General features: G+C 36.5%; 1 protein-coding gene across 1 annotated transcript; it reads right to left on the bottom strand.

The window, feature by feature from the left end:
• Positions 1-2196: 2196 nt before the first annotated feature.
• Positions 2197-20526, bottom strand: LOC109437749 (stromelysin-2). The gene is made up of 12 exons (XM_074337071.1): positions 20413-20526; positions 19404-19648; positions 19157-19305; positions 18838-18963; positions 17099-17267; positions 16792-16929; positions 15762-15895; positions 12212-12368; positions 11432-11535; positions 10103-10180; positions 6189-6265; positions 2197-2406 (listed from the first exon to the last, which is right to left on the bottom strand). The coding sequence occupies exons 1-12, from the start codon at positions 20524-20526 to the stop codon at positions 2197-2199; spliced, it is 1701 nt and encodes a 566-aa protein (XP_074193172.1).
• Positions 20527-21618: the final 1092 nt, after the last annotated feature.

Below are 21618 nucleotides of genomic sequence, written 5' to 3'. Positions count from 1 at the left end.
GATCTTTTTTATTTGTTTGTTTCTTTGCTTTAGTGTAAATAAAATAAAGTTTAAAAAAAGAATAAATAAAAGGCATTATTCAAATAATTGGTGACATTTGAATCACATCTGTAGAATAAATAATAGTATTGTATCAATGTTGATTTCCTAATTTAAACTTTATTCTGTGGATAGGTAAGAAAATTTCCTTGTTGTAAGAAATACACACTGAAGTATTTAGGAGTAAAAAGGGACATAAACAAACAAACAAAACGTTATGACAGGATGATAGAGACAGCATGAGACAGGAATGCAATGTGTACGCACTTCAGTGCTAGTCTCATTGAAGTACATTGCTCAATGTATGCTGATGCTTCTTAGAACTGAGAAAGATCTTTTTCAAAATCACCTACTTAAACCCTCTTTCATGAGAAATGGGAAGACTGAGTTGTTATCTCCATTAGAAAAAAAATTGGGAAATGATTCAAGGGACAGGCTGAGATCCTTCGAGGTGGGTTTCAACTTCTTAAAGAAAATGTGACTCTTGGAACTAATTATTTGTGTGTAACGAGAAAAAAAAAAAGAAAAAATTATTATTTTCAGTTAAATTCACATTATAAACTACACATTGAATGATCTTCTTTATGAATCTTGGAGCTTTTCTGAAGATACAGCCATGTGATCAAGTGTGCCTGCATCATTATTGTCACCATGAGTTCAATGTGATTCTCAGAATAATTGCTAAAATGTCATGTTTCCAAGAGAGATAAATTGTGCCCTAAAGTCACATATCTTATATAATCAAACTTTTGGTTTAGCTAATGACAATGTAATACCCACCCCATTAATATTGCTGGAAAAGCTTTATTGTATGAAGTCATTTACAAATCAGTTTCTTGATATCAACTCATCTATCACTAAGTTTTGGAGTGGGTGTTTTGTTGTTATTGTTGTTGCTGTTGCTGTTATGTAGCAATAAGTAACCAGAAGCGTCCCTTGATTAAATCTTGGGGAGACCAGGTCAGTCCTTTCCTGTCACCCTTATTGAAATAATGTTTGTCTACTGAGTTTTTGAAGAAATATAGTGTGCATGAAATACCGGGTAGTTCAGTGTGTTTCTTAGCAGAGTATACCAGTTTTTAATTTACATGCTGCCTTCTTAAAAAATGACCCATTTATTCATTCATTCAACAATCATTTATTGAACACTGACTTCATGCCAATTATTGCACTCCTGAGTAAATTAGAGTGGTAAATAAGTTAAGGAAGTTGCAGCCTGATATGAGATAAATTTGAGGTAATAGTTACAATAGAGTGTGATAAGTATTTTGGGACTACTTGGGCATGATATGCAGCACATCTATGAGAATGGAGGGGGTATCTCAGGCAAGTGGCTCCTGAGCTGAGTCCTGAAGTGCAAAGAGGTAGCTAGAAAGCAAGAGAGAGAAGGCGTAGGAGAGATTTTGTGCTTTGTTTGATTTTCTGTTTATGTTTTTAATCAACTCAGTCAAATTGAACTAAAGAGGGTTTATTGTAAGAAGATTTGCACAGAGACAAATAATAAAATTACTTTGAAGAAGGGATAGAAAAGGAAGTTAGTTTTCCCCATCTCCTCTCCCAACTTTTCCCAATTCCTCCTGTTCTATTTGTTGGGATACCACTGTGTCTTTCAGAATATTAGCCTTGGTGTTAACACTTAGGGGTTTTGAGGATTCAACAGTTATAATTCAGTCAGGTACATGATTAATTTTTAAACCTGACTTTTAGTAGTCTGAATGCCAGCTACCCCCAGAAAGCAATTCTGGAAGTAGAGTTCCCTGATATTTCCCCCTCTCTGTAATGAATATCTTTATTTGTATACTATTGGCCAATGCTACTCAAAATGTCTTTGTTGACTCATGAACAGTTTTGTCATTATTCTACAATGAGATAGGTACAAAAATGGAGACTACGTGCTTAGAAGCTTTCCTAGCAATTTGACAGGGTGATTTATGCCTATTGAATCTAATAATTTTAAAATTGGCCACTCTTAAAATCTTTGTTATTTTATTTTCCCAGTAATCCTTTTTATTGTATTTTACATAATTCATTGAAAATTTAATAAATGGGTCCTTCACTATAGATGGTTTGAGAAGCACTGCTCTAGATCACAAGGTCTAAACACCTTCCACACTCTTGTTTCTCTCTGCCTGGACAACCTCCCTCCTCCAGTCTTCCTCAATTATTGCTCTTTGATTTTCCACTTAGATGTTTCTTCCGCTTGGTGGCTTCCCATGACTCGTCACTATTGGATATTGGGATGGAAGCCCTTCTACACGATCCCACAGCTCTGTGTGCTTCCCCATTATGGCCATAGCCCTTGGTATCGTGTCGCGTCCTGCGCAACAAAGGCTGTAGGGAGGCGAGAAGAGGCGGCTTTGGGTTAAGCTATAATAAAGAGACAGAGACTCAATACAGTTAAATTACAAAGGACCAGGGAACTCGCAGTCTCAAGAGACTGGAGCCCCGAATCAGGCCGACTGTCAGTATTTATTGATTACAGACAAAGAAGTCACAAGATTTAAGGATTTAAAGATTTAAGGCATGGTCTGTGAAACTTACACCACATAGAAAAAATGATTTCAAAATCCAATTATCTGTCTCAAAACAGCCGAGGCATCCAGTCCCATGATGACTAAGGTTTGGTATGTACCTCCCTGAGGGTGGGGGGGGGGAGCCTCTCAAGGTAAAACAATGCCTTGAGCTGAGCAGAAAGAGCTTGATCTTATCGCTCTAATGATCCTCTCAATTAGGTGAGAGGGAGAGGCAAGAGTCAGCAGCAGCTTTTCTCAAGCAGGGGGAAGGAATGACAAAGCCTCTTTCATCAATCTTCATACAGCTCATGGGGGGGGGGGGTGTCAGGTTGTTTCTCCCATGAGAAATCTTACCCGTCTTTGACTGCAAACCCTTCATCTGAAGACCAGGCGGAGAGACACAAGGTGTAACAAACTCAATCCCAGAGAGGCACAGTTCCACAAATCCTTCCTTTCCTAGGGAAAGGCATGGGGGGACAGACGTCTAGGCTGTTGTGTGACCACATCATCGTATCACATAGACTGCTGACTACTTTGTCTCCCTCTGGAGAAAATAAGCTCTGGAAGAGCGGAGCTGTGTCTGTAAAGCTCTCTGTCCCATATCCCTAAAATATTGCTTACTATACAGTAGCCCTCACTGAATATCTGTTAAATGAGTGAATTAATCAAAGAATGAAGGAGTTGAGGAGGTACAACTGCCATCCAACCTCCAGGAATCTACTTCATGCAAGCACCTGTGTCTCCACTTGGAGAGCAGTCAGGGCTTGCTTCTTAGGCAGACCAGCTTGAACTCTCTCTGCTCCTGGTCTTTGGGGCATAAAGACAGTTCTTACAGGTTTTCTGTCTCACCTCAGGGTTTAGGATGAAACTGCTCTCCAGGCTACTCTCCCCTTCCTTATCTCCATGTTGCTTCCTAGGTGTCCTGGACCAGTGTGACTTCCTAATGTAGTCTTGCATTATATCACCTTGATCCTTTTCTTTTTTCACTCACTTTCCCCCTCTACCAACACACAGATTTCATCTTAGGTCTGCTCATACTTGGATCATCGTCCTGCATTTCAAATGTAGTTCACACACTCTTGCCCACACGTGTTCTCCCTGTCACCATGTTACATTTTCCCTTCTCTTTGTCTCCCCTTCTTTTTCTCCCCCCGCCCCACCATGTGTGTGTGTGTGTTTTGCTCTGACTCTATTATTTCTGTCTCTTGCAAGCATATTTAACACATTACCCCAATTCTTCTCGATAGCAAGAAACAGACATTTATGACTCAAACACATAAGACTTGTTGTCATAATTTCATTAATGACTGCAAATGCTGTGTAATAGTGCCACTTGGATACACAGGTGAGTAAAATACAGAAAGAGAAAGATATCTCAAATAAAATGAGGGCATCAATGGCCAATTTTCTCCACTTCAACATTTTTTCTTAGAGCTCACGCTAGACAAAATCAGTCTTAAGACTCTCTATGTCAAGAGTATCACTGATAGATTACGAGCTCCTAAAGGAGTTGAGACATTTCTGCTTTCAGAACTTCTTTAGCAGAACTGGATTTTGACCTGAATTATCTGGTTAAATATTATGTGTCTGTGATGCCACATAACTCATTCTGTGAGGTATGTATTACAGATTTAAAATTACCACAAGCTTAGTGGATTAGAACAACCCACATATATTATTTCAGTTTCTGTGTGTTGAGCATCCAGCCACAGGTATCTGAATAAAATCTCAAGGCATCATCTGGAGGCTTGACTGGGGGAAAATCCACTTCCAAGCTCCCTCAGGTAATATTTACTTACTTTCTTTCCTGTCTCATTACCACACCAGTCTATGCCTGTTCGCAACCTCAACTTTCTTTATTTCCCCAAAGCTAGAACAACTTAATCCCTTCCTGCAGGTGCAGTCATACTTCTTCCAATTGATTGAACCAAAATTGACTAGAGGTAGGAATTACTAAAACATCCACTGAACCTCTTTCTGGGAATCCTCCCCAATTCACCATCAGTCTTGTTCTAATGTGGGAGGCCAAACCTGTTTAATAGTTGGTTCTTGGCTTCAGACTGGGTAACTTATATTCTTAGTTTCTCTCAGAGTTTCATGTTCTGATACTAGGCCAGTTATGATTTGTCTTCTCATATTTATGTTATCCTAACTCCCAGCCTTGCCTCGTGATTTGGAGCTTTGTTTTTAACTAGGAATTGGCACCCTGCTTACTAGTGGTATCTAACCTCCCAAGTGCTCTCTGCCTGCCTCTCTAGCTGGATTTCCCAGCATTGCTTATCTCAGATTGTTCTCAGTATTTCTCTCACCTATTGGGATCTCCTCTGGGATCTCACCTACTGGGATCATCAAACCTCATTTGCTTGATATTTGTTTTGCCAATGAAGAGATTGGTTTAAATCTCTTCATTGGCACCTGCATCTGGAATAGTTTCTTGCTCTAAGAAGTCATGGCAAAATTGGTTCCAAGGCTTGTCAGAGCTGTGTCAGAGGTTGATTTTATGTGAGAGAATATCATGGATAAGGTCGAAAATGATCCAGGCTTTGAGAGATGATTTGTTTTCTGTAGGTAAAGGAGAAGGTAAAGATTGGTGAGCGTGGGAACAATGTGTGCACAGACATATAGTTAGAAACTTACAAAGATTGAGTAACATTTCTCATGGTTGCCTCCTCCTGTACACTCTCCTGCTGAAGCCCTTTATTTTGCCCTCTCTAGACATGGCAGGCAGAATTCACATGATATGGCAACTGAGGGAATGTGTCTTATGAGCAAAATAAGAAGTCAAAGTTGATTGTGATTTCAAGACAAAGATGAAAGAAGGTGGTGCTGTTATCTGCACCAGGGAATGCTGAAGAAACAACAGATCTGGAAAGGTCACATAAGGCTGAGGAAATAATAGAGTCAGCCTATGAGTCAGATTTCTTCTATCTTCAGGAATCTAAATGATTCAACTTAATATTGTTGAGTCTAACATCTCCAAACATGCAAAATATGTCATGAACTCAATAATTTTCCATCAGTTCTGAGGGTAAATCCTGAATCAGTGTCAAGATTCGGAGTCACGATCTATTTTTGTCTTAACTCTATCCTCAGACATTTTTATATTAATACATGGAGGTCTGTAGAATCAGAAACATCTTGGTGGAGATAACCCAGCAGTTTCAAAGAACCACAATCTCAACAATTTTTTTGTCCTTAAAAGCAAAGACATTAACTAGAATATAATGGAGACAAAGTTAAGCTGCATTATGTTGATTTATGATCTGTTAACCTAGCCTCAAAAAGAGCGAGATCTTTGAAGTTAAGAGAGTTCTGGAGTAGAGTCAGGACATACAGTAGTGTGACGGTTCACCAGTTGCTAATCATGGGAAAGTTTATCCTTTGAGCTTAAATTCTGCAATTAAAAGATGATAATATTTATCATGGTTATTATGGAAACTAAATGAATTGCATGTATAAGCATCCTGTACAGAGTCTATAAATTGAAGTATTTTTCCCCACCCCTTACCCCTACCCTCAACCAAATAAAGGCATTCATTATTACCACTAATCTAGCCTGGAAACATAAGAAATAAAACTTTTGTGAGCACTTTCTTCACTAACATTTTCCTAAGATTGTCTGTGCTCACTTTATACTTTCTCAGAGAACTCATGGTCTGTCTTGGTGGAAATCATTGATGTTGCTGCCTCGGCGTCTGTTCTTTCTTCTCCCACTAAAGAACATGATGGGTGTGGGATTAAGCACAGCTCTGCTTTAAGGGATCTAAGCCAGTCATGGTCCTCCTGCTCTCCTTTTCACTGTGACAGACTCATTGTGGTCCATGGACAAAGAGAACTCAATCAGAGGACATTTGGTAGATAGAAATAAAATATTGATGAAATGTAATGACTGAAATTACCGAGCCATCACGAAGAAATCCACCCCAAAAGAAGTTGTCATTCTAAGTGCAGGGCCAAAAGAACAGCAGAGGAAATATTAAAATGCAACGGAAAACTGCCCTGAGACTTTTCTCGTTAGTTGGTGAACTAATGCATTCCCTTTATTAAGTCAATCTACCAAAATAGTCCTAAGGAATATTTGGTTATATTTCTGACGCCATCTCTCCATGTGTGTTGCCATTGTTGGGATTGTCCATGTCCTTCATCTCACCAAATCAATGAGATGCTTTTCCAGCTCTTTTATTAAGTGCTAGAGTTTTTCAGCACATACACTCACAACTGTGAAAAGACATATGTAAAAAGATGTTAATTATGTTATTGATTTTAAAAGCAAAATATTGAAAACAAGCCCAAATGTGCATGAATAAGTGTTTGTTAAATAAATTACGTATACTACGTTAGATGCGTATACTAGATTACTGTGTAGATATTTAATAGAATACAGCAACTTCTGTTACTGATATAGAACAGTCGCTAGGATATTCTGAGAAGTACAGAAGGGAATATAAAGTATGTACCTTTGTGGGGGGAAAAGAAGCTTCACAGGCATGCTTATAAATACATAGAATAGATGGACCGATATGAGGTCTGACAATTAAGTTCGTGAACTCATCTTAAAAGAAGTGCTACATACCTCATTGTTGAGTATCACTATGATCACCTTTGAAGTACTCCCCTTGGGAAGCTATATACCGACACCAGTGCCTAGTCCACCCTTCAAAGCAACTTTGGGACTCTTTTTCTGGAATGGCCATCAGAGCTGTCATCGAATTACCCTTAATGTCCTTAATGTCATCAAGATGTCTTCCTTTCAATATTTCCTTTACCTTCCGGTAAAGAAAGAAGTCATTGGGGGCCAGATCAGGTGAATAGGGAGGGTGTTCCAATACAGTTATTTGTTTACTGGCTAAACACTCCCTGACAGACAGTGCCGTGTGAGCTGGTGGGTTGTCTTGATGCAAGAGCCATGAATTGTTGGTGAAAAGTTCAAGTCATCTAACTTTTTCATGCAGCCTTTTCAGCACTTCCAAATGGTAAACTTGGTGAACTGTTTGTCCAGTTGATACAAATTCATAATGAATAATCCTTCTGATATCAGAAAAAGTTAGCAATATCGTTGCAACAAGTTTATGAACTTAATTTTCAGACCTCATATACATGAAATTAGTAGAAAGTAGTACATTGCTTACCTCTGGAAAAGAGAACTGGGCTGCTGAGATGAGATGGCAGGAAGAAAAAAATTTTCAGTAAATAAATAACGTTTCCTTCCTTTTAGAATTTGGGACATTTTCATGTATTTCCAGTTTAAAAAATATAATGTAAATATTTAAAATAAAGAAATATTACTATTGTTTTTGTAAGAAAAAACCCTTTGTGGTTATGATCATTACTGTCTACTAAATATTTCTGATTCTTTTCCCAGACATATGGCAGGATATCATTTACTTGTCCTTGGTGTTAGATGAGGTGATGTAAATTTTCTTTGACCAGTGAAATGTAGACAGAATGATGTTTGTGATATTCACAGAGAGCCTTAGGAGTCAGTGTGCAATTTATCAAGAACTGTTTCCCTCTGCCTCAGTAAAGGACTGAGCTCAAAGTGGTAGCAGTCACTCCACATATCCTCATCGATTCCCGTGATTCCCCCAATCTCCCACAGTTTTATTTACTGTGTTTTGGGCTCCAAACTCTTTTATCTAATGGTCTACTGATGTTTTTACTTGGTTATCTCAGAGGAATTTCTAAATTTAAAATGTAACATGATTCCTCTCACTCTTAACCGTCTCCCACAAATTCACTTCTCTTCATCTCCCCCCAACTGTGTTAAAGCCACTGCTATCCAAGAAGGTGCTCATGCCAGAAATCCAGGAGTTATCCTTAATACCTTTCTTTCCCTCAGAACTCTAGTCTATAATTAAATCTGAATGATGTTAGAACACATCTCAAGTTGAGTCATATCTCTCCATCTCCCCTGAGACTCCCTATTTTTGCCACCCTCTTGTCCTCTGTAATAGTCCTTTAAATTAACCTCTTCCAACTTTCAACATCATTGATGATTTCAACATCATTTCCAATTCTCTACAGCTAATCATTCAAAATATATAATGGCTTGTGTTGCTTCTCTGCTTAAAGACTCCTTCAACAAACCCATAATACGCTTAAAATAAAACACAGCTCTTTAACACATCTGAAAGACCCTGAATGATTTGATCCTTCCTACCTGTCTATATTTTTTTATTCCACATCCACCCTCCAACACTCTAATCAGGCATCCATTTTCTTTCAGCTCCTTGGACATGCTGAGATTTTTTTCACCTCTGAGGTTTGACATTATTTTGTATTTTCTCTTCCTAGATTGGTGTATCTCCTCCTACTTATCCACCTGGCTAATTGTGTTTAGATGCATTACTATTATTATTATTATTATTATTATTATCATCATCATCATCATCCCAGAGAGGCCATTTCTAACAACCAAATTTTAGCAGATAGTTCCCCGGCCCCACAACATTATTGTCCCTCGCCACTCACTCTGTCATTTAATTACAGCTTTATAATAAATAATTATATATTAATTTGTGATCTTTATGGTTGATTTCTTACTCCCACTAGACAAAACTTAGCGAGGTATTAAATGTGTTTTCCTATGCCTTGCATCCAAGACAGTGCCTGTCGTTTGAATGAATCAATAAAAGAATGAACCAGTTCCTATGTTGTACCTGGTATGGTATAAAGCACACCCGAGTGGTGATAAGCACTTAGTGGTGTGTTGTATATGTATATGTCATACAGTTGGTATGTGCACACAAACTCTTATCAATCAGGAACTGCCAAGTACTAAATGGTAATAAGAGAATATTTTAATGAGACAGTGTGGAGGATATGATAAATTAAGTTTCCAGGGCAGTCAGGAAGCACCACTGAAGAAATATTTGGGTTAAAAAGAAATGGCTGGATTTCAAGCCAGTTTTGTTTCCCCACCTGCAAACGATGACATGGACCAGATGATTTGCTAGGTTCCTAAGCTCCAATATTCTAGAATTCTATTTCCCAATTTTGTCCAGAACCATTCCTACAAGACAGCAATTGACTAAGCTTTTTCTTCCTTAGATGTGTAAGAACACTTACAATACTTGGGAGGTAAAAACAAAAATCCTGTGCTGGTGGAGAGAAGGGGAGAGGGTATGGGACAGCTATATGGCCCATCCATGGAGTATGTGTTCCTACTACACTTACTAGCAGAATATCTGCTAAATGCTCAGTCCAGTGCGGTCATTGTATTGAAAATAAGTTTTATTGTAGAAAGTAAGGAACAGGCCCAAAATAAAAATCTTTCTTAAACAGTAAATGAAACACCCATGGAGATACAGTCTCTGCCTATTGTACACAGGTATTTCCCACTTCTATTCAATGTAATCCAGTAGCAAGTGAAGCAGTCCCGATAAATGCTGCATGACATGTGAAGATGTCTGCAAGGATCATCTACTTTGGCCACTGTACATGCTGGAAAATTATCCATTTTGACTCACAATAAATTATGTGAATAATAATTAGATTCATTTAAAAGGAATCTGTCTTCTCCATATCTCACTTAACATAACAGTAGTTACTGTTCAATATATGTGTCACCACGCGATCATTAGGGTCGAACTCAAACTTTGATGATCCGCTGAAGAAATAGAAAAATTCTGTAAATATAGATGAGGAAGATAATGAGACATTCTTCAGATAAATCATTTTTACAACATGCAAAACTCAGAATAATAGTGAGCTAATAATGAATAATAATGAATGGCACTTACTAAGTGGTTACTCTGTGCCAGGCACTGTTCTGAGTGCTTTACATGCTTTATCTCACCTACATTTACAAAAAAAGTGTGAGGTGTTGCTGATGAGAAAACACTTGAAAATTAGGGAGATATTACAGTTTTCCCAGGGTAATGTCACTAATGAAAGATGGAGGAAGCACTCCATGTCATCTGTCTGATTCCAAAGCCAGTGCTCTAAAATATTATAAAATATTAAATTATAATTCTGAACTAATAAAATTCTATGATGTTTAAAAACCTTAATTTATTCTCCTCTTTCTTCTCAATCCACTCTTCTCCCACTAGGACCTAAATACAGCTTGGGAGGAAATTGGACCCAAGAGAATTAGGCCAATGATAAAATACAGTAGAGGTCCACTTCTGACTTCACATACATTCGGTCGTTATCTTAGTAACAAGATCATCAACCTCATGAGCATTATGATTGTCAAGCCCTCGCAGCTCCCTCCAAAATTCCTTCAGAACAAGAATACGTTTCACTTTCTTATCTCCCCACAACATTATTCTTGCTTGCCACCCTGTCATTCCTTTAATAAGAAATATATGACAAATTATAATAAATAATTGTATATTAATTTGTGATCTTTTTGATAGATTTCTTACTCCCACTAGACAAAACTAAATGAGGAATCAAATTTTGCCTATTTTGAGCATACAGGAGGGCTATTATTTATTTACATAAATTATATAATGCAGACAATTACAGACTACAACAAAAGGCCAGATAAGTCCCTTTGGGATGGGGTAAGAGAGAAGGGACAATAGGATGAGATAGAGGAAAATGACAACCAGCTATTAGTAAACCTGGCTCACACTTGGTTATATTTTTATGCCAACATAGTGACCTGAAAGTAAATGGGTTTATAGTGTGAGGAAGTATCCTCTGATTTTTTTTTTTTGGTGCAGGTATGGAATAGAGACTTGGAAATTATGCAAGAAAAAAAAAAATTTAAACCAATTTGGATAAATTAGAAAATTAAATTTTTTAGGTATTTGGAGTAGAAAGGACATAAGACCGAATGATTTGAAAGTAGCTTTGATTCTCCACATCATTTTGATAGAAAATGCCCCAAAGTGTCCTCATTGGCAATGAAATGTGTGTCATCTTACCAAATGCATGTAATACAGCATCAACCTTTGGCTCAACTCCTGGAAAGTCATCACCTATCAGTCTGGGGAAGCCTTGTTCTATGGACTGGCTATTTTCATCAAATCTATAACAAGTGAAAGAAATACAACTGAACATTGTGCAGAGGCCCTCTTCCATGCATCAGTATGATGTTCCAGTGTGGAATCCTGGATAATTCTCCATTAGAATAAAGAAGTGTTTAACATTTTTATGATTACAAAAATATGTGACTTTCCTGGACTTGAAAACTCAGCGCATAAAATAGTATTTTCTCCAGAAACAAGGACATCTCACTATTTTACAGAGATTCCATGTAGATGTCTGAGGTCAATTTTCTAAGCCTAGACACTCGTACAGCCCAAATGTTTCTCTGCCACAAATGCGTGAAGACTGTATACACATAAGAGGCAAAGTGAATTAAATCACTTGGCTAAAAATAAACTTTTGGCTCTCTCTCACATTTGCCCTGTAGACCTTGTCTTTACAGCCTGACACATATGGGCTTCATCTGAGGGCCATTGTCTGGACCTCAGTTGGCCTCTCGTGATGTCTTTTGGTGTCTGGATATATGACCCAGTAATCAAGCACTCTAAGAACCCTTTATTATATCTAGGAGGTTGAATAACTATAAGTTTTCTCCTTCATAATCAGAAAGTTTAAAATTAAAGAAAGTTAGAGGATGGGAGTGGAGGATATCCGAAAAGAAAGAAATAATATTCCTAATTTATGCTCCATACAAAATCATTCTTATTGCATCTTACCTCCAGTATTTGTCCTCTACAAAGAAGTAGGTTTTATTTTCCTCATCAGAAATAGCTGCATCAATTTTCCTTATGGTTGGAGGAAGACCCAGCGTGTGGATGTCTCTTGGATAACCTGCTTGCAGCTCAGTTCCTTTGATGGCCCAGAATTTATTTCCTATTGAAGAAAGACACCCAAGAAATGTTGAGTGAAGCCTTTTTGGTTTGAAAGATAATTTTATTACTTATTGTGAAAAAGAGGAATTCTTGGTTTTAATTCCAACTACTAACCCAATGCCCAGTTCATAGCTGGTATGTATAAATATTCCCTGAATAAGTGAATGAATAAATAAGTGAACAACAAAAAAAAGAGTAGATAAATCTGGTCCAATGGCCTTTCTGGGTCTTATATTTATTATCTATAAATTATACTGACCAGTACTAGTTACTTCTTATAATTTCTGGTGACTTCTTAATCTAAATTTCTAACCTGGAACTCTCGTAAGCTTCACAGCAATAAGTCAGTTACTTACTGGACACTTTCTTTTGTACATCTCATAGTCACCTTGTTCAATCTGTGTTGCTTTTGAATACCTTAAGAATCCACATAAATTTGAATGAATTAGCACAATGCAATCCTATCAGGCTCTCTGATTTTACTTGTTATATCACCTTTCCCATGCCAACTCCATCAGTACCAGGTTAGCTAATCTAAAATGCCAATCTATTGTGCATCTCTCTTGCTTCACCGGAATTGAATGACTTGTACCTGGCACAAAAGTTCCAGATACACTGTTACTTTTGTTTAAACAGTTTCTTCTGCCTTAAAGAGCTTTCCACTCTCTACACACACAGATCCTCTCACCACAGTAAAGTTTGTCTCCTTTGACACTCATACTAAACATCATCTTCTCTCAGATCTTTGCTGAACCCTGGGTGTGGGTCAAGTGCTCTCCCTCTAAACTCCCATGGTACCCTGGCTTCCCTTAATCCCAGCACTTATCACATGGTATGGTGATGGCTTCATCTCTGCTGCTGTCTCTAGAATATGAGCACTTCTTAGTTTTGACCTCCACTAACAAGCACAGTGCCTGGAACATTGCAAGTGATAAATAAATGTGAGATAAATTATGAATAGTAGCAATACTTTAGTGTTATATAACCCTTTACAATTTCCAGGATAATTTCTCATTATTTCACTTAATCCTCATTTCATTTGAAAATGAGTTTGTTAGAAATACATATATTTTTTAAAATCCCCATACAGTTTGACATTTAAAAATACTTCCAAATAACTTATGAATCAAGGAAAACTCTTTTTTTATTGAACAAATTAAAAATACTACACATCAAAACTTGTGGGATAAAGCAAAACCTGGGAAGAAGGAATATTTACATGCATAAATGCTTATATTAGAACAAAAGAAAGGCTACAGATTAATAAGGTAAGTATCAAACTTAAGTTATAAAAAAACTAACAGAATAAATGAAAAAAACAAAAATGAAGGAAATAATAAGAAGATGGACAGAAAAGAAATGAAAGATCAAAATACAATAGATGATTAACAAAGTCAAAAGGTAGTTCTCTGAGACCAATAAAATTGTTAACTATCCTGTTTTCCTATGAGATTGATAGAAAGACACAAAGATTCAATATCAGGAATTAAAAAAGGAACACAGCTTCAGCAATAATTAAAATGGCAACAAAATAATACTCTGAAAATATTATACCAGTTGATTTGAAAAAAGACAAAGTTGACAAATTCTCAGAAAAATATGTTAACAAAATTAACTCAAGAAATAATAGAAGCTGAAATAGCATATTACCATTTGAATAAATGGAAACAATAGTTTAAAAGTCTGACAAAGGTACCAACAAACCTGAATAGTTTCATTAGTTAATTTATTTATCCCTGCACTGACTGCATTTCTTTGTCTAGCGAGGCTTTATAATATAGGACATTTCTGCTCATCTTATTCTTCTCCAGGAATATCTTGGCTATTCATGGCCTTTGCTCTTCCATATAAATTATGGAACTGATATGTCAAGTTCCATGAAAAATATTTTGGCATTTGAATTGAAACATCTTTGCATCTATAGATAAATTAGCATTTTTACTATGTTGAATTTTTCTATCCATGAATATGAAATATCATCTATTTACTTAGGTCTCATCAAATATTTTATTTTATCTTAAATTTTTAAAACATTTTTATTAAAATATAGCTATCATACAATACTATATTAGTTTCAGGTGTACACCATAGTTGTTCAACATTTATATACCTAAAAAAGTGATCACCATGATAAGTCCAGCAACCATCTGACACTATACTATGTTATCACAATATTACTGGCTATATTTCCTATGCTGTACATTACAACCCCATGACTTATTTATTTTATACCTGAAAAGTTGAATCTCTTATTCCCCTTCACCTTTTTTCCCCTCCTTTTTAAAATTTTCAATTACAGTTGACATTCAATATTATTTTATATTAACTTTAGGTGTACAGCATAGTGGTTAAACATTTATGTAATTTAAGAAGTGGGCCCCCTAACTAGTCTAGTACCCACCAGGCACTATACATACCTTATTACTGACTATATTCCTTATGCTTTACTTTACATTCCCATGACTATTTTGTAGCTACCAACTATACTTTTTAATTCCTTAACCTTTTTCACCATGCCACCCAAACACCCTCATCTATCTATCACTTTGATTAATCTGGTTGCCATCTGACACCGTACATAGTTATTACAATGTTATTGACTATGTTCCATATGCTATTCCCTACATCCCCATGACTACTGTGTAAAAAATAATTTCTACATCATAATCCCTTCTCCCTTTTCACTCACCCCCAACCCCCCTCCCATCTGGCAACCATCAAAGTGTTCTCTGTATCTATGGGTTTGTTTCTGGTTTTGTATGCTTCTTTATTTTGTTCTTTAGATTCCACAGATAAGCAAAATCACATTGCATCTGTCTTTCTCTGACTGTCATACTTGAATCAGCACAATCTGTGGTTTTCACAGCCAGAAGTTATGGGGACTTCTCTTTGCAGCACTGAAACCCTGGACTGGGGAGCCCGGTTTGTGATTGTGGACCCTTGGTCCCCTGGGGGGGAGGTACCTCTGCAGCTGAGAGATCCCTCACTATTTTTAATGGTCACACACATGTATGGGACCAGCCTCTTCAGAGTCTCTGCCCCTCCTACAAGTCTCAAGGTGGCTTCTTCTGTATGTCCTTAGTTGTAGGGCTTTGGTTCAGCTAGGCTTCATGCAATTCTGTGATGGTACTTCTGTAGTTTAGTCATAATTTTGATGTGGTCATGTCAGGAGGCAAGCACAGCATTTACCTACTCCACCATCTTAATCAGTCATTCATTGAATATTTTAAATAAAGCTTGTAATATTTTTTGCACATACCTTGTTTAAGCATTAGCACTAGTCTTGCAGTAATACACCATTCAAAATGTAATATAATGGAGAAAATTCATTTCTTGATGACATTATTGCAATAGAATTTATTTCAACAAGTTAAAAAATTTACATAGTACTTACCTTTAAAAATAAAAACAATATCCTTGCTATGAACCTCATATACAGCATCTAAGTTTGATGGAAGAAAGGGCCAAAATGTAGAAATCAATTGTAATTCAGGTTTGGGATTCCAGAAGGATCTGCGCCAAAAATATCTGTAATACATAAAAATTAATTAGAATTGTCATATATATATATATTTTTTTTTCTTTTTTTAAAGGAATATATTCTTCTGTTTTTTTCGATCAATGCTAATTTAAAAGTTAGTACAAGACTGGCCTTCTCCTATGATCCAGGGTTATAAACTCTATGGCAGGAAATGTGTTAACAATGTATTAATTACTTAGCATAGTGTCTAGTCTAACATTTTGTAAAACAGTGTGTATATTATGTACCCATTTTGAAAAAAGTAGCAGGAAAAATATATACCTATTCATGCGTGTATGTGAATAGAACATCTTTGTAAAAAAATGGAGGAAATTGGTATCAATGGCTGCACATGCGGCGAGAACTGGGGATTCTGTAGGTCAAGATGGGGGAGAGATTTTTCTTTTAATTCTTTATCTTTTGGTGATGACTTAACATTGTACCAAAATCATATACCACTTTACCTAAAAATAATTAATTTAAATAGTAGCATTTGTTAACAAAGGTAAAGATCCAGTCCTGCTTCTAAAGATAAATCAGTACTTTTTGAAGAAGTTGCATGATTTGTGATGTGTAAATGCAACAATTACTAATGTATTTATTCAACACATTCATTGCATGTGCCAGGCCTATTCTAGGCTCAGGGGATATAAAAAAGAAAAAAATAGATAAAACACACTGCCTTCATTGACCTTTTATTATAGTGACCAAAAATCATCTTTGTAAGTCTATAAAAATGGTCTGGATAATTTAAGAAAATTATATATATATATAAAAAATCCAGATGTCAGTGATTTTAAAGCATACTGGAAATCTTCTATTTAAAAATCTCTGTCAAGTTTTCCTTTCTAAGCATTATACATCAAAAAAAAGTGGATAGGGAAATACAATTTTCCGGTCTGACCTGTCTTTAAAGAATAGGATTTCTCCCCTCAGAGTGCTGATTGCATCGAAGGACAAAGTAGGATCACACATGTCTGGTGTCTCAGGAGGTACAGATTCTGTGGGCATCACCGGGTCAGCAGGGGAATTACGGGAGGTCCTAAAGAGAACAGATGTGAGGATGCAAACATTAGGAGAAACATGAGGCTTCTGTCAATTTATATGCGTTCCAAACATTCTCAAAGTGCTTTGAGTTGGCTTGCAAATGCTTTCTGCAGCATTTTAAAGCTGTCCTACAAAGCTCCAATGCCCAATTTTTCCAGCATCACTCACCATACAGGAACTGAATGCCATTCACATCATCTTGAGAAAGGCGGAACCGGGCCAGGTCTGTGAGTGGGTTGTAGACTGGGTACATCAAAGCTTCAGCATTGTCTGAGTGCTGGAGACCCAGGGAATGGCCAAGTTCATGGGCAGCAACGAGGAATAAATTGGTCCCTATTTAAGAAATCAGAAATAAGAGTATTTATTCCTTAAATACATGTACATTACAAATGTCAGCTGTGTATTACATTTATTTACTTCTTGGAAGGACAGGCATTTTTTTTCTTTGTTTTTTTTTGTGTTAATTGGTCAATTGACTAATTACATATTTAATGGAAACGGAGTGTATTTCAAGGCTCATTATTGACATCAATCTTGAGACAAAGTGTGCGGCCATATCCAAGTACTCCCCTCCACTGCAGAAGCCTATTAATTTTATGACCAGGTCCCCTTTCTTGTAGTATTCTGGAATGGGATGAACCTACTGGTTTAGTGCATCAATAAATATTTCTCTTCGTTTGTCAATGTAAAGATAAACATTGTTTCAATGTACTGACATTTGCCGGTTACAATCTAAATTAAATGAATCACAGTTTCTTCATCTCAATTCTGGAATCCTTAAACAATCTTACTAATGTTATTTGCCATGGGAATATCGCCTGCACAATTTTTCAGCCTCATGATGATAATTCAGCACACATTGGGTTCAAAAATATTAAGAATGATAGATGTCATTGGGTCTATAAGATTGATTTAACGCATAATACACCCAATCATGTGTACCATTGATCACAAAAGAGATTTTGGCCACACAAACACTAGCTCTATTCAGATTTTTTCTTCATATTACATTTTTTAATAAAAACAAACAAACAAACAAACAAAAAACACAGAATACTGAAATTGGAAGGCATTGGGTAATTCTGATTGGCATACCAAGTAAGTTGACTTTACTTTTAAAGTTGTTATTTGAGACTTTGTGGGACTGTCCCTTTGGAGCAAGAAGTTGTTAATTCAATCACAACAAATAATTTTACCCAGCACTAACATCATATTTGTTCTCTCTACAGGGATTCTGTTTGCATTTTGATTATAAAACCTAATTAAATTTCAGAAGTAGAAGGATTTGTTTTAGCCAATTGTTTGAGAACTTTGGAAGCCATTCTCAAACTATACAGTTATGAAATGAGAAACATTCTTCTACCTGAAAGGTTTGGACATTTTATTTTGGGGTTAGCCCTTCCCTTCAGAAAAAGTCCATTAAATTTTTTTTTAACCTAGAGAGAGTAAATTATTAATTTAACCAGATAAACCTAAACTGGAACCTCAGTTTCTGGAATTTAATTCTCATTTCTGTTTTGTAGAGTAAAGAAGTCATTGGGGTAAATTTCCCCAGTTGGATATAAGCAGTATCCAGGGCACATGTTAGTGTAAATTTAACTCTTGGATAGCTACAATTTGATATGAGAAATTGTTTTTAATGATGATTCTAAAGTCACAAAAGATCCACAGTCATCAAAGAAATACTTAATGATGCTTCCATTACTGTGCTTACCAAGACAGAGAATAAACTTTTTAGACATCTGAAAACATTTTTCCATAATAATTAAGACAAAAATACTTACATTCTGCTGGTCTGTGACCCATCGGGCAATCCAAAACAATCCATTTCTTCAATATTCTTAGTTAAGACTTTTCCAAATATTAAAAGCATCAGAATCGTTCTGAGAAATGTATAACTAACCTGATGTATCCTTTGTCCATTGTTCATCATCATCAAAGTGAGCATCTCCATTAATCCCCGGCCCGGGTGGGTAGGCATGAGCCAAAACCTTTCCAGGTCCATCAAAATAGGAAAAGTCTCCATGATCTAAGACAGAAAACGTGTTTTGTTTTGTTTTTGGTGTTTTGCTTTTTGTTTTTTTGTTTTTTTACTTGGAAAGGTAATTGTTCTTAATGATGAGGAATCTCTTTGGAATCCTTTCCAATAAAACACCACCAGCCAAAGGGATGCATTTCATGTTTCTTGTTTGTTTGTTTGCTTGTTTGTTGTTTCTTTTTACCTCTAACTGCAAAAGTGATCATTATGTCAGCCTCTCCTTTATAAATCCTGGAGAATGTAAGTGGAGTCACCTTCTCCCAGACTTTCACAGCTTTCTCAATGGCAGAATCAACAGCATCTCTTGGCAAATCCAGCGTATAATCCACAATCCTGTATGAGAGAGAACATTTGAGGAAGATGATATTTTCTTCTGAGATAGTAATTGATAAAATCTCAGTGTTCTGTGAAAACCTCTTGGGACCCGTTACCTGTAGGTAAGGTGAGTTTCCCTCCACCTTGGCGTGCCAGGAAAGGTACTGAAGTGACCGACATCCGGAACTCCGCACCTGGGCTTGCGCATCACCTCCAGAGTGTCGGAGTTCAGCTTCCCGGTGACCTTCAACCCCAGGAACTTCTGCATTTCTTGGATTTTTTTGACAACAGGACTACTGTCCTGTCTTCTAGCAAAGAGTTTCACATCTTTTGAGAGGTTGTAGTAGTTTTCTAGATAGTGCTAATAAATAAATACAGTTTTAAGGTCATTCTTATTATTTTCATCCATTACCCAAATCTCCCAGTCTATTTCATTTTCTACCCAGTTTATTGAAACAGGAGTAGTTATCACATTTAATCTGATTTTTTATTAAGACTCTCATTTAATGATTTTATCTTCATACTAAATTTTAAATTCATTGCAATTTAGTTTGTTAGCCAAGCAAAGGATTTGAAGTTAAAAATCCAGGCCCAGCCTTCTTAAAGAAAAAGAAATCCTCCTTGTCATTCTTGTGTGGAGAGTTTGGGTGAATAGGTATTCCTTTTTCCACTTTGTTAATATAGACCGGGGTTTAGTACTGAAGTGGAATAAATGTTTTTGTTTAAACATGACAAGTAACATATGGAAATTATAACCTGACATTATTTGAAGATCAAAATGAGCAGGTTCTTCCTCCTTGATTCTTTTAACTAAAGAAATTCTAAAGCAAGGTAACGTTCATGCATTTTACATTTGTCCTTTTCATTTAGCCCCCAAATTGCTGCTACTATTTTATTGTATGACCTTGAGTAATTCTATTCCCTTCCTGTGCCTTTCTTTCCTTCTCTGTGACAATGAAGGGACTTTCCACCTCCAGCACTTGACTATTGTCTGATGCTGAATTATGGCAACACAGTAACCTCCAATCAAATCATTCTGTTTGTGTCGTAAAACTTCACAGGCACATTTGTTTCCCCACGTGGGCTGGCCAGTGACTACAGTGGCTGACATCATTAATCAAGTACCTGGACAAGATCCCTGTTTGAGTCCTCCCTCTTCTTCGCTGCTCCCTTCAGGGGATAAGCCACGAAGACTGGCAGATATAACAGCACAAGGATGGTAAGATGCTTCATTCTCATGGTTTTTACCTCAGGAAAACACCTTCTTTGCCTATTGGTTTTTGTGTCTACTCTCTAATGGCTGCCCTTTTATAGGATGACAATGCTTATCTTTGAACAGCATGACTCATGCATGTGTTTTCTTAATCTGAATGACATCAGGAATGCTCATAAAAATTCAATGTAAAGATGTTATAGACTACATCAGCAATTTCCCCCAACCTTCTAAACTTGAATGATAAAAGAATGATTAATCTCTAGGAAATGATATTCTGTGTTGGTAAAGAGGAGAAAGAATTGACCACATAATTGATGTTTGTGAGTTTACTGAGAGGTAGCTGATAAGCCTGGCAAAATGTTACATGTTTAGACATTTAAAAACCAGTGCAATTTTCTTTTTAAAATACTATATTTAAACTCAAATATAAGTGGGTTAGGAATAAGTAGAATAGAAAGAAATTTTAAATACAATTGTGGTCTAAATGTGGGAATTTCTGTCTAGGAAGATATTAGAAGAGATATTTTATTTCGTGAGTCCTTGTTTAAATCAGCTGTTACTGATTATGAGATGGCTTTACTGGCCCTGGAGGAGGAGAACTGTGAGAAGGAAAGCTGGTGATGGACTTTTCTTAAGTCTGAGGAGGAGGGAAGGAGTATACTGATTCTTCTGTGGTGTTTTTTCATTCTGAATGGATACTATAGATTTCAGAATGGATATATTTATAGTAACCATTTCACAACATCTTGTTAAACGGAAGTAAATCAAATTGCATGTTAGACTGAAATGTTCCTCCTACCTTCCTCTTCTTTCCTTTTAAAAAATCTCTCCATCTTCTTTTCCTCCTCCCTAAGTACAAATAGGAGATGGATTGAGATTTGTATTGGGGAATAATTTCAAATACTCCATATCTAACCACTTATCATATCTAGCCAATGAGTAGCATTTCTTTCACTCTCTCTTTTTCTTTTCTCAGCCAACGATAGTGCTTTTTACATAGCAAGTCTGAAACAACTGTTTTAGCAAACTATTCTATTACTATAGAGGACCCTAAAACTCTTATAGTATAGAATTATATTTTTCTTTCACTAAAGATAAATTAAGTCCACCATCCT

This window comes from Rhinolophus sinicus, linkage group LG06 (genome assembly GCF_036562045.2).
Source record: "Rhinolophus sinicus isolate RSC01 linkage group LG06, ASM3656204v1, whole genome shotgun sequence".
Classification (NCBI taxonomy): domain Eukaryota; kingdom Metazoa; phylum Chordata; class Mammalia; order Chiroptera; family Rhinolophidae; genus Rhinolophus; species Rhinolophus sinicus.
The sequence above is the reverse complement of the archived record's forward strand: the minus strand, read 5'-3'. Positions and strand labels throughout refer to the sequence as shown.